This window comes from Amblyraja radiata, chromosome 23 (genome assembly GCF_010909765.2).
Source record: "Amblyraja radiata isolate CabotCenter1 chromosome 23, sAmbRad1.1.pri, whole genome shotgun sequence".
In the NCBI taxonomy this organism is placed as follows: Eukaryota; Metazoa; Chordata; class Chondrichthyes; order Rajiformes; family Rajidae; genus Amblyraja; species Amblyraja radiata.
Genome location: NC_045978.1, coordinates 21,267,242 through 21,281,728, shown reverse-complemented (window position 1 = coordinate 21,281,728; position 14,487 = coordinate 21,267,242). Strand labels below are relative to the sequence as shown.

General features: G+C 44.5%; 1 protein-coding gene across 2 annotated transcripts in view; it reads right to left on the bottom strand.

Moving 5' to 3' along the window:
* eif2s2 (eukaryotic translation initiation factor 2 subunit beta) overlaps positions 1-14,138 on the bottom strand; it is a 41,117-nt gene extending 26,979 nt beyond the window's left edge. The window contains exons 1-6 of one of the 2 annotated variants that reach the window (XM_033041731.1): positions 13,981-14,138; positions 11,408-11,591; positions 7,276-7,370; positions 6,495-6,630; positions 4,140-4,240; positions 285-433 (exon numbers count right to left, since the gene is read on the bottom strand). In XM_033041731.1, the coding sequence (XP_032897622.1) occupies positions 285-433; positions 4,140-4,240; positions 6,495-6,630; positions 7,276-7,370; positions 11,408-11,591; positions 13,981-14,007 (692 nt within the window). In that variant the 5' untranslated portion in view covers positions 14,008-14,138. The remainder of the gene's footprint in view (positions 1-284; positions 434-4,139; positions 4,241-6,494; positions 6,631-7,275; positions 7,371-11,407; positions 11,592-13,980) is intronic. The other variant, XM_033041733.1, reaches the window with a different exon arrangement.
* Positions 14,139-14,487: the final 349 nt, after the last annotated feature.

Sequence of the window (14,487 nt, the reverse complement as noted above, 5' to 3'; positions counted from 1 at the left end):
TTCCAAAAGCTAGGGTACTGTCATATTCATCTCTATGTGGACATTGAACTTTGTCTATAAAACTGAAGCACTACAATGCTGGAACAATCTATATCTATTGCACTTGAGTTTGAGTTCTTGTATTTACATATGGTGTATCTGCTCAGTTTCAATTTCATACAAAGCAAAGCTTTTCACTTTACCTCAGTACATGTGACAATAATAACCCTAAATCTAATTTTAAAGCAATCTTTCAGATGAAAAGAGGACTGGAAATCTGCAAGGAGGTAGCTCTGAGAACTTACAGTTTGCAGATATCTGTGAAATTCACAAACGATGTCTTCTTGGTTCCCACTCTGACCACTTGAGGTGGTTTCATAACAAACTTTCTTTTCTCCCCAGCCACCATATCAGGATTTTTTTCTCGCATTATATTAAATACACGGGTCAGCAACTAAAGAACAGGAAAAAAAAAAGGCATATTTCATATTAATACTTGCGAAAGTTTCAAACATATACCTGCAAGATGTATGTGTACGTAGACAGAAATTTAACACTAACTGAAGATTTATGAGGTGGGTGCCCTGAACAATTACATTGAGAGAGACATTTGGGACTCCTTTCTCCAACTCTAAATTTATCTTCACAGCAGCGAAAGCATAACTTTTATTTTATGGACCTATCTCTCAGGGTATCATAGAACTGGTAGGCAAGGTCAAATATAGTTTTGATCAGGCAAAATTCCATTCAAGGACCTCCAGTCTTTAAATGCCCCGTATTCAGTCAAACAAACTTTCACCCACAAAAAAAGCACGTTCAAGGAAAAACAATTTTTAAACATCTACCCAACATGATTTTTCTCTTTGGTTTCTTGCGCTTCTTGGAGTGCGAAGCAATCTGACATAGCTGTCAAATGTAGGTATGGGGTTAAAGGATGGGGATGATTGGGCCACTGAGCACAGACATCATTCGACCCCCACTTTACATTCACTACTCAGGAATTTATTATCAAAATATAAAAATCCAGCAGTCACACATACACAAGCCCCTCAGGCTATGATTAATTATAGTAGCAATGTTATAGCTCCAATGGGAAGAAACTATTGGAATTAATACTTGAATATGAGAGAATGTGTACATAAACAGATGTATACACACATTTTGTATCAGGTTAGGGTAAATGAAGGGAGTTCAAAACACCAACAAAGATTGTCCACATAAAGGTAACATTTTAATCAGTTTAATCATTGCACTGTGTAAACTGCTTCAGCTGCTGTGAAGACACATATACATGAAAAATTCTTCAATAAAACAGTCAACCTGGTTTGAGTTACATTATTTATGGATGGAGGCAGCATGACAAAATTATTGGGTGCACATGGAAAGGATTTCTCCTGAAATAATATCCAGACTTTCTTTTAACTAAAGTTTTAGGCCTGGCTTCATGATGTCCTGCCAGCTATGTTAAACCTGGCCAACTAAAAGCTGATTTGTTTACATCAGAAGTTAATACTTTTAAACAATTTTAAATCTGCCAATGAAGTGGCAAGTACAAAAATGGATAACAATTGAAAACCCAGGGAACAGCATGGCCGGCGATTTGTTACTGATTTTGGAGAATCATTGAACCTGCAAGTGTCTTCAGAAGACATGCGTTAAAAGCAAATTTCTAGCCACATTCCAGTGATTGCTGGAGCAGAAGAAAAATGATTGCAACCTTCCAAACCAACAAGGATGCAAGGTCAGATGTAACTCAACGGGCCAGGAAACATCTCTAGAGGTCGTTTCATGTCAGGACCCTTCTTCAGACGCAACCCGGAGCATCACCTGCCCATGTTCCTGACCCAAAATGTCACCTATTCATTCGGTATTTTTTAAAGCGGAGAATCACAGGTCCTTGATTAGTAAGGATGTCAAAGGTTATGGGAGATGGCAGGGAAAGGGTTGAGAGGGAAAGATAGATCAGCCCTGGTTCAATGGTGGAGTAGACATGATGGGCCGAATGGCCTAATTCTGCTATGATATATAAAGGCATTAACCTACAAACCATAGAAGAGGAAAGGTGGAAAGGACATCTGTAATCTGATTGTTTCCTTTCTAAAGAGTCTCAAGTCTTTAATTGGTATATGTACAAATAATGAAGCATTGAAATTCTTACATGCAGCAGCATATCAGTATAGTTTAGAGCTAAGGCATGGAAACAGGCCCTTCGGCCTACCAAATCCATGCTAAGCATCGAGCAACCATTCACACTAGTTCTATGTTATCAATCAATCAATCAACCTTTATTGTCATCTTGCAAGCAACAGTTGTACAGTGCAAAATGAAAAGACATTTCCCAGGGAATACCGGATAATCGCACATTCCACTTTCACATCCGCTCCCTGCACACCAAGGGCAATTTTCAAGTTTGCAGATGACACAAAGCTGGGTGGTAGTGTGAGCTGCGAGGAGGATGCTATGAGGCTGCAGGGTGACTTGGATAGGTTGGGTGGGTGAGCAGATTTGGTCCCCTAAACAGAGCAGTGAGCAGTTTTGGTCCCCTAATTTGAGGAAAGACATTCTTCCTATTGAGGGAGTGCAGCGTAGGTTTACAAGGTTAATTCCCAGGATGGCGGGACTGTCATATGCTGAGGGAATGGAGCAGCTGGGCTTGTACACTCTGGAGTTTAGAAGGAGAGGGAATCTCATTGAAACATATAAGATTGTTAAGGGTTTGGACACGCTAGAGGCAGGAAACATGTTCCCGATGTTGGGGGAGTCCAGAACCAGGGGCCACAGTTTAAGAATAAGGAATAAGCCATTTAGAACGGAGACGAGGAAACTTTTTCTCACAGAGAGCGGTGAGTCTGTGGAATTCTCTGCCTCAGAGGGCGGTGGAGGCGGATTCTCTGGATGCGTTCAAAAGAGCTAGATAGGGCTCTTAAAAATAGCGGAGTCAGGGGATATGGGGAGAAGGCAGGGGTACTGATTGGGGATGATCAGCCATGATCATCCCCAATCAGGCTTCCTGTTTTTGCTACCATTGAATGGCGGTGCTGGCTCGAAGGGCCGAATGGCCTACTCCTGCACCTATTGTCTATTGAACCCAGAGAAAACCCAGGCTGTCACAGGGAAAACTCGTAAACTCCATACAGAGAGCACCCAAGATCATGATCAAACCCGGGTTTCCTGTGCTGGGAGGTAGCAGCTCTACCAGCTGCGTCGTTGTAAAAATAAGGGGTTTTAAGACAGAAGAGGTGAAATGTTCTCTGAAGATGGTGAGTCTTTGGAACTTGCTTCCTCAAAGGCAGTTTAGGTAGGGTCACTAAATACCCACGGCAAAAGGGGACATTCTTCATAACAAGAATGTGAAAGGGTTACTATGGGCAAATGGGTTTGCAAAGCTGAGGTTACAATCTTGTTAGTTTATTAAATGTCAGAGGCTGAGTGGCGTACTCCTAAGATAAGGGGCTTAAGGGGCTGAGTGGCATATTCCTAAGATACATGGGGAAATTGTGCTCTATGTCAGAGTTGTTCCGACAAGGTCAGCAGGAGTAATACGTTGATGCAATGTGCTGTCATGAAAGATGATGCAATGGGATACAATTCAATGACTCAGTGACAGGCAGAGGCAGCACTTGGTGGGAAAACTATCATGAAAATCAACAGCAGGGGAGGACACAAATCCAGTCTCAGTCACAATCTCTGTTCAAACATATCTGTATGGCAATAGTGATGTATGATATGCAAAAGATGAGAGGTGGGGGCCGATAGTTGCTGCTTTGATGAACTAAATAATTATTTGTAAATATATCAGTGAAGGGTTTATGCAAAACACAAGGTACTAGAGGAACACAGGTCAGTCACCGTCTGTGGAGGGAATGGACAGGTGACGTTTTGGGCCATGAACCTTCTTCACAGACTCCAGCACTTTTGTGTTTTAATTGAAAGATACAGCATGGAAACAGGCCATTTGGCCCATCGAGTTCATGCCGACCATCGACAACCCGTTCACAAAAGTTCTGTTATGTCACTTTCTCATCCACTTCCCACATACTGGGGCAATGTAGGGGCTTCCCCTGAAGAAATATTGCTTCCTAACCCTCATTCCATCAGACGTGAAGACAGAAAAGATAATAAAAAACGTCCTCACATAGTTAACCAGTATGTATTTTTACCTCGTCGTAAGTGTAGTCTCGTTCTGATCCAGCCCACGCTGGCCCAGTCAGGGAGAAGAAAGTGATACCATCGTCTCTTTTGCTTTCATCATCATCGATTACTGAGGAAATAAATCACAACTTTGTGAGAGAAGAAGTTGTAACATAGTCAAGTCTTATGAGGAAAAGGTAGGAGAAAGGGGTTAAGAGGGAAAGATAGATCAGCTGTGATTTAACGGCGGAGTAGGCTCGATAGCCCGAATGGGCCTAATTCTGCTCTTATGACCTATGACCATATCTCCCTGCAACCTTCAACATCATTACTACTCGAGAACCTGTCACTCTCCGCTTTATGTTGTCTCCGGATCATGTGCAGGCAGAGAAGGGTCACAATCTGAAACATTCCTGGAGAACATCCATGTTCTCCAGGAATGCTGCCTGACATGCTGAGTTACTCCTGCACTTTGTGCCTTTCCTTCATAAACCCACATCTGCAGTTCCTTGTTTCTACAGGGGTGATTAGTTTATCTTGGCTTGTTTAGCACAGATATTGTGGGCCGTGGGGCCTGTACCTGTACTGTACTTTCTATGTTGTAAACTTAAGGGGAAAATGCATTAAAAGCCAGCTTTCATTCTGATCTTGATTCAATCACAGAGCCGCTCTAGGTAAGCAGGGTTCAGGCAATTGCTTCTTAGCCTCAATATCTCCAGCTTAAAAGAGAATAAAACGCTGAGGATCTTTACTGGCACCTGTTTGCCAGATGCTGCTGGAGGAGTTTGTGTGGGTATTAACATGGCATGGACCAGTTGGCTTAATACCGCTATGATACTGTCATTTCACATACATGTTCAAATGCAGGAAGTCAGTTACACATGCTGTGATTACAGTAATCTGCTGGTGGCCACAATCAGACAAAGAAAATCCAAACTAACAACACCTCTCCCTGCAAACTAATGTCTTGGGGAAGAAAGTGGAAGGAAACCAAAGCAAATAGAATGGTTTATTTGATTCTAAATAATTTATTGTAATAAATTCCGTTTGGCTCATGAGAAGTGGCTGTGTGCTTCAAATTACATATGGAGCCTCGGGTTCAAACAAAACCCAGTATTTATATGAAAAATATATTGAGAAATACAGTTTATTAAATTGTCAGGCAACAATTTTAAATCTGCATTACTCTTCAATATCCCAAGTTTAAAGATTTTGGTTCAGTACTTTTATATTTTATATTTTGCAACATCAGGCAAGAATACATAATACCCACATTATTCTAGTGCAGACGTTGCCAACAATATGTGGCACTTAAAATATTTTGATGACTTTCTTGCAGCTATTTACGAGCATTAAGTATGCAGATTTCCAGGAACAGGCCCTTCAGCCTAATAAATGCCCCATCCACATTTATCCCACCTGCCTGCCTTTGGTCCATATCCCTCCAAACCCATCCTATCCATGTACCTGTCCAAACGTATTTTAAATGTTATAGTACCTGCCTCAACTACCTTCTCTGGCAGCTTCTTCCATATACCAGTTGGGACAAAGTTGCCTCTCAGGTTCCTATTAAATCTTTCTCCCCCTCCTTAAATCTGTCCTCTTGTTCTTGATTCCCCTACCCTGGGTAAAAGACTAACTATCACCCTAACTATTCCCCTCATGATTCTGAGCACCATACACTCAGACAAAGTTACGCATGCCCAGTTTACAATGCCAATGTTCCAAACACAGGTTGAAACTCTTGGGCTCAGTATTCTGTGGTCTGGCAAGATTAGAATGTAGTACAGATCTGTCCCATTTAACTAATTCAATCCAAGATCTAACTGAGATCGAACATTAACTTTTAAAAGAGACACAAGGAATTACAATGTTGGAATCTTGAGGTGGAACTCAGCAGATCGGGCAGCATCACTGGAGGGAATGGACAGGCGGCAATGTGGGTCTGGACCCTTCTTCCGACTGGAAAGGCTCAACCTGTATTACATTCCACGTCTTTATCAATGGGGCTGTGTATGTATACCCACTGCAAACCAAGGTTTTCAGTTTAGTTTACACATACAGCATGGAAACAGGATCTTCAGCCCACAGAGTCCACGCCAACCATCAATAACCCAGTCACACTAGTTCTACTTTATCCCATTTTCACATCCACTCCTTATATGGATGTGGGAGGAAACCAGAGAAAACCCATATGGTCACGGGGGAACGTGCAAACACCACTCGGGACAGCACCCAAGGTCAGGATCAAACCCTGTGCTCTGCTTTAGTGCTGTGAGGCAATGGCTTTACCAGCTGCAACACTATTTTACCCATTGCATTTGTCAGCTGGGGGATGGAGAGGAAGACCATCGATGGACAACTTCTCAAGGTGAAATACTCACTGCCATCTGTCCTCTCATTTATTTCCTCATCCTCGAAGGTGACAGGTTTTGGTTTCTTCTTTCTCATCATGCTCATGTCAAATGCATCATCCTCAGCTTCTCCCTGCTCAGGCACCTCATTTTCAATCTTCAGATCCTAAGAGTGTCAACATTTCCATAAATTAAATACCTTCATTGCAAATGAAACGCAGACTGTTCAAAAAAGCTTTGGTTTGGTAGCAACTACTTTTAAATATATATAGAGGATAGAGAATCTTAGGAAAAACTGCGAGCGATGACATTACTGCTTATCAGCAGCCTGCATGCAACCAGAATGCAACTTTAAAAGAACAGATTACAATAGGGAACAATAATGGATGTTGCTTTTTCCATGATCCAAATGCCTTTAAAGATGTGGTGCTCGTCCAAAAACGTCATAGAGTAAGAGCCAGAGTATTACAGCTCAGATTCATTTTGAAACCGTGTCAAAGGAACTGCAGATGCTGGTTTATACCAAAGATAGACACAAAGTGCTGGAGTAACTCAGCGGTCAGGCAGCATCTCTGGAGAAAAAGAATAGGTGAAGTTTTGGGGTGGAACCCTTCTTCAGGTTGAAGTATTTACTCCTACATGTTGTGTCTATCGTAAGTGATTTTTGAATAGTATCATACTTCATTTTTTCTAATGTTATTCATTCAGCCAATCATAGTTCATTTTATCATACGGGTAATATTCATTTGGCAAATAAGGAAGTTTCTCATATCACAGGTCAACATAGACCTCATGGCCTTGCATTACTAACCTTTATACTATCATCAATGTCAAAAGCTTTCTTTGATTTCTTCTTTTTCTTCTTTTGATTGATGAAATCTAAGTCATCTAAATCATCTGTGGCATCTACGAATGAAGAAAAATTCTCTTAGTAGATTATACAACAACAAATAGGGATTGGACAATTGAACTGTGTCTGGTGACCTCCGGATCTGCAGAACTTGCTCGTTCAGAGAGGGACACAGAACAGGAACGCAGATGGATAGCGGGAGGGAGAAGGAGTCGGAGAGCCAAATGCCAGCGCGCGTCAGGGGGGGGGGGGGTGTGTGTTGATGAGACTCCGCCGCCCGCAGCCGTTGCAAGAGGCGCTGCGCGCGGGAGAGCTGGACAGCAACCATTTGAAGTTGACAGCAGCCGCTATGGCCAGACGTGTTCGGATCTCGGGTGAGCATACAGTGTAAATGCAGAAGCAGCTTGGTTGCTTTAAATTAATGGTTCACTTTACCATCGCGTCCAGCTGTGAGGTTAGGAGCAGTTAACAGCGGCGATGAACGGTGGGGGGCAAAACAGGGGTGGGGGAGGGGATGTGAGAGGGATGGGTCAGAGGTGGAGGGAGGATGGTGAGAGGGGTAGGGAGAGGGGGGAGAGAGAGGGGTGGGTGAGTGGGAAAGAGGGGTAGGGGGAGGGGTGGGGGGGTAGAGAGGGGGGGAGAGGGAGGTGAGGAGGGAGAGGGGTGAGGAGAGATGGAGAGGGGAGAGAGGGGGGAAAGGGAGGAGGAGAGAGGGGTGGGGGAGGGGGGAAAGAGAGTGGGGGAGGGGGGAGAGAGGGAGGGGAGGATGGAAGGGAGGGAGGAGGGAGAGGGGGAAGAGTGTGGAGGGAGGGGGAGAGGGGAGAGAGGGGAAGAGTGTGGAGGGAGGGGGAAGAGTGTGGAGGGAGGGGGAAGAGTGGGGATGGGGAAGTGGGGAGGGGGAAGGGGGTTGAGGGAGAGAGGGAAGGGGGGTGGGGGAGAGGGAAGTGGGATGGGGGTGGGAGGAGGGGTGAGGAGAGGGAGATGGAGAGGGGGAGGAGAGAGGGATGAGGGAGAGAGGTGTGGGGGAGGTGGGGAGGGATGGGGAGGGAGGGGAGGAGGGAGTTGGGGTAGTGGAGGGAAGGGAAGAGTGTGGAGGGAGGGGAGAGGGGTGGGGGGAGAGAGGGGAAAGAGAGGTAGGGGCAGCCCATCTATTCCCCATTCCCTATCACCCCCAATCCTCTTTCTCTATTCCCACACACGTGATCACGCGCTTCGACACAGGCTGCGGGGGGGATCCATTCCGATTGGACATATGTGAGGGATGGCATTGTGACATCACACAATGGAACATGCTGCGACATCAGGCGGGGGAGGCGTGGCTGGAGCAAAGGCATATGTAGAATCCATTCCGATTGGACATCTGTGAGCATTGGGCATTGTGATATCACGCGATGGAACGTTCACCAACATTCTAAGGGCAAGAGCTGTTTTTTTTTTAACATTTTGAATTTTTTGGGGGGGGGGGGGAGGATTTTATTACAAATGTGTACATAAACACGGCGAAATTTAATGAGGAGTGGATTTGAGAATGTAAAAGTGAAATCTCTACCGAAATGGAAAAAATCTGGGAGAATTTCGAAGTTGTTTTGGCGTAGCGAGGAATCAAAGGCCTAATCTGGCACCACAAACACACAGAGTTTTAATATATAGATAGATATATGTCCAAATTCAAAATGTAACTGTGTGTTAAATGTGCAAAGGCCCAACCACAAAAAGAAACCTCTCGCAATGCAGGGTACATCTGTAGTTTTAGTTTAGCTTAGAGATACAACATGGAAACAACCCTTCAACTCATATTGTCCGATCATCCGTTCACACTAGTTCTACCCTACACACCAAGGACAATTCACAGAAGCCAGCCTACAAACCTGAACACCTTTGGGATGTGGGAGGAAATCTGAGCACCCACGTGGTCACAGGGAGAACGTACAAACTCTGGTCAGACACCACCTGTAGTCAGGATCAAACCAGAGTCTCCAGCGCTAACGCAGCAACACTACCACAGTGCCGCCTACAGCTCTACAAGGCCAAAAATGTGAATTTTATATTGATCTCGGAGATGTACTCTCAAAGTTACTGACCAGAAACTCCTGTCGTATATGAATGATCTTTGAACAAGCATTACAAACTGTCTGGGTAGCAACAGCTATATCTTTCTGTACACCCATACAACATCTGATGTACTTGTTGAACATTAATTTTATCCAACAACTTACTCATTGCATAATGTGGTAAGAAGCCTTTATGTATTAAGCAAATCAACTTGAAGACATACAGTTTTGTAGGTTAATTGGCTTTAGTAAAATGTCCCTAGTGTGTAGGATAGTGCTACTGTATAGGGTGATCGCTGGTCAGCACGGACAGGGTAGGCCGAAGGGCCTGTTTCCGTGCTGTATCAAGTTCTAATGGGACCCGACCCAAAACATCTGTCCGCCAAAGATCTACTGAGTTCCTCCAACACTTTGTGTTCTGCACAAGATTTCAGCATCTGCAGTTATCTTTGTCTAAAGCTCAGCATTCCTCCTTTTATTAATATGAGTAACATCAGTTAGAACCTTAGGGTCCATTACTGCTCCAACACCAAAGAACTATGGAAAACTGGACTGCTGGCAGATCTGAACAAGGTGAACGGGGTCAGATGAGGTTGTGCATACTTTAGTTGCTTCATCTCATTGTTACATGAAATAATGAAATAGAGCTACACAAAGAACAGTTGCTGAAAATACTGCTGGTCAGACAACTGGCTTTCACCTCTAATCTCTAGAAAACACCCAACCTTTCACAACAAATCAGTAAGCTGTCTGTACATTCCACTCAGCAGTAAACTGTCCGACTCAAAACATGGCCCATGTCTACCAGAGATGCTGCCTGTCCGGCTGAGTTACTCTGGCACCTTGTGCCTTGAACTGAGATTGGCATTGCTTGATTTGAATGAATGGCTGTTTATCCCACTGAATCTGAAATGTTTGGAGGCAAAGGTCTTTAAGGGACAATACTTTAAGGACATATCCAACACTGTATCTACTTCTTTGATCTACATATTGTGCTTGAGTTTGACTTGATTTTATCTGTGTATGGTATTATCTGATCAGATAGAATGCAAAACAAAGCTTTGCACTGTAGCTCGGTACACGTGACAATCATAAACGTACAACCATAAGTGCAGTTTGTTGAAACATTTTCCCATGTACATGTGATGATGGCAAATGTAATATTATTGGCAGAAGAGGGAATTTATTTATGACCCAAGAGGTGGAGGAGCTGTAGGAGGGGGTGTGGATGCTCTGGCTGTGAGGTGGTGACTATGTTGCAGGAGCATTGAGAGAAATTGTGGAGCATTGAGCTCACTGCCCAGAAAAACAGCATCATATTTTAAAAGATATCCAGATATCAGCACCTGATGTTGTGTAACTAGAGGGTGAGAGCGGGGAAGTTAAATCCACTCAAATATTTCTTTATTTTAATACTGGCATGGAAAGGCTGATCATTCAGCGTAAATTTGACAATCTTGATTTTTTTTACTTATTCTTTTTGGGGTTTGGAGCTACTTTTATTGTCCATCTGCAATTGCAGAGTAGGTGGCAACAAATTATTTCCTGAAACGCTGCGGGCCTTTTCACAGTACTCCCACTGTTCATGTAATAGGTCATTCGGCCCATCAAGACCACTCGACATTCAATCATGGCTGATCTATCTCTCCCTCTCAACTCCACTCTCCTGCCTCCTCCCCATAACCCTTGATACCATTACTAATAAAGAATTTGTGAAGGTAGTTGAGGCCAGTTCATTGGCTATATTTAAGAGGGAGTTAGATGTGGCCCTTGTGGCAAAAGGGATCAGGGGGTATGGAGAGAAGGCAGGTACAGGATACTGAGTTGGATGATCAGCCATGATCCTATTGAATGGCGGTGCAGGCTCGAAGGGCCGAATGGCCTACTCCTGCACCTATTTTCTATGTTTCTATGTCAATCTGTCTTAAAAATATCCATTGACCATATTTCTATGCCAAAACCTAATTAATATGTTAGAAGCCCCATACTGAATTCTAATTAAAAAATAATTTTGAAATACTGTATTAAAGGAATTGAAATACCTTTCTTCTTACTATCTTCATCATCTGCTTCCAGGACTTTCTCCTCCAGGTTCTCTGCTATTATGGTCTCCTTGCATTCTGTCACTGGCATCTCCTCTGTTGGCTGCTCTGTGCCATCTTCTTCCAACATGAAAGGCTTCTTCTTTTTCTTCTTTTTTTTGGACATAGTGGGATCAAAAATCATCTGTGTATGTGAGAGGGAGAGTCAGAGAGAGAGAACAGACATTTGATCAATTAGGGTTTCAAAACAAGTTAGCATTCTTAAAAATATTATTCTGAATTATTCTGCAAAGGAAGAACTAAACTCGTTACAATTCTATTTTTTTGTTCTACATCTACTTGGCAAAGTTTCAGTATTTTTCTCAAAAGGAATTGTTGCAATCATATATTAAAAAAATCAAGGACATCAGTGCAGGAAATACTTCCAACAATCCATCCTTTGTACAATGCAATCATTGTCAAAAAAAAGGTTAATTTTACAAACAAAAATGAATAATTATATTCCATTTTAGTCCTATCGAAAACCAGCACTATTTCTGAACCACTGAGGACCTCCAGGCAACAACTGCTGAATGCCCGTCAAAAGTTATCAAGGATAACAATGGAACGGATAATATATGAAAGAAACACTGTCGGAGTCACACAAATTTGATTCAGACCATTCCGAAAATGCAAACCAAATGTATATTGTGGGCACTGGTCATGCTTGATGTAGTGCATGATCACAAGATGTGCCCTCTTGGAAACATGACAAAGAATGTTTAGCTTAAGAGATACAGCATGGAAACAGGCTCTTTAGACCGTCGATCACCTGTTTGTACTTGTTCTATATTATCCCACTTTCTATTCACTCCCTACATACTGGGGGCAGTTTAGAGGCCCTACAAACTCGCACATCTTTGGGATGCGGGAGGAAACAGGAAGACCCACATCAAACCATGCAGACACAGGGAGACCGTGCAAACACAGAGAGCAACCGTAGTCAGGATCAGACCTGGCCTCTGGTGTTGTGAGGCAGCTCTGCATCAATAGGCTGCCTTTTAGAAACATAGAAAATAGGTGCAGGAGTAGGCCATTCGGCCCTTCGAGTCTGCACCGCCATTCAATATGATCATCCAACTCAGTATCCCATCCCTGCCTTCTCTCCACACCCCCTGATCCCTTTAGCCACAAGGGCCACATCTAACTCCCTCTTAAATATAGCTAATGAACTGCCCTCAACTACCTTCTGTGGCAGAGAATTCCAGATTCACCACTCTCTGTGTAAAAAATGATTTTCTTATCTCGGTCCTAAAAGACTTCCCTCTTATCCTTAAACTGTGACCCCTTTTGCGGAAAATAAGACATTCTCTTCATCATACGAGCCATAGTGATACTGTGTGGAAACAGGCCTTTGGCCCAACTTGACCACACCGGCCAACATGTCCCAGCAGCACTAGTCAAATAATTTCTTTACGACGACAGGCATGTTAACATTTTGAACAAGTTAAAATGAGATAACATGCATGCTTTGCATCATCAAGGCTGTTAATAGGATCTTATAGATGTCATTTTTTTCCTGAAGCCAGAGCCAACAACTTGTGTGGTCTTGGTTTGATAAATACAAATATTTAACCCAACTCTGTCCACCTAGCATCCACAGAGCCTGTCTCACCCTTCCCACTCCCCCTTTATATAAGGTACCTTCCCTCTACAAACTCAGTCAAGTTTTTGATCCAAAATGGTAACAGCTCTTTCCCACCACCTGCTCCCCATGTTGCTCAACTCACTGAATTAAAAAAACTTTTTTGAAATTCCTGCTTTTAGAGTCCCACATCCAGACATGTTCATAAATATTAGATAAGTATTAAAATTCCAGAAATAACCCAGCACACATCTTCATTGCAACAGGAAACAAGTCTACATGCAGGATAAATGGGATTCGGAATCCCGAACAATGACTCCGGATTCCATGGAGTTATCTGGTGTTGTGCCAGACGTGGGCAGCAAAATTTGCCAATTCCCACCAACAATCCAGTTTCACTTGGTGAATCAGCACATCCATATCATGAGCAAAATATGAAAATAGTACTGAAACAAAAAAACGCACAAATCGCACAAGTAACTTAGCGGGTCAGACAACATCTGTGGAGAACCAATGTCACATGGATTGGTGACATTTCATGTTAGGACCCACCTTCGCATTTACGAGGCATGACCCGAAACGTCACCTCCCCTCCTCCTCTCACATATACCTCGTCCTTCGCCCACCTTTCGTCCTCCCCTTCATTTATTCCCTTGCCTCCCTCTACCTATTGTCTCCTCCCTCACCCCCGTCCCTCCTTCCCCTGCACCGGGGGGGGGGGAGGGGAGAGGAAGGGGAGAGATATGACACCAGTAACACACGAGGCCCCGGAGGCGGGACTCTGGTGATGAGCTCCCACCGCCCGGGATGGCGACAACGTGACGGGCCCGAGGGTGCGGCGGCCACGCCAGAACCAGGCAGGGTAGGCCTCAGGCTCCAGCGGGCCGCCACGGGCTCAGAATTCGAACCGCAGGTCTCGACTGCACCGGGGCCCGGGGCCCAGACCTACCGATCGACCGACCTCGTCCCCGGACATGGCGGCGCCTCCTATGTGCTAGCCCGGCTCTGGCTCCGGCTCCTCGCTGCTCGTCCTTCGGTCCGCCCGGCGCCTCCGCTCACAGCGCGACAGCAAGAGCGCGCCGCCGCCGCGCCCGCGCCTGACAGCCCCGCGTCCCGCCCCCTCCCGCATCCCAGGCTCACCATTGGCCACCCGTAGCTCCTCCCCCGTTATGATTGGTTGAGTTCCCTGTCCGTCAATAAACGTCATGCGGGCGACGGCCTTCAAGCGCGAGCCGCCCACATTGCATCATTCCTCTGCAGTTTGGGCCGCGACTGCGCATGTGCTCGCCCCGACGCACGTGCTGGCGTATTGTTGCGCAAGCGCATTGAGTTTCACTGCCTCCATTATTGTAGTATCGGGAATGAAGTCATTCAGCAAACGGCTCCCATTGTGGAGTCAATGTAGGTTTCTCCCGCCACGCCACGCCACATCTATCCTGACAAAGCCATGGGTGAA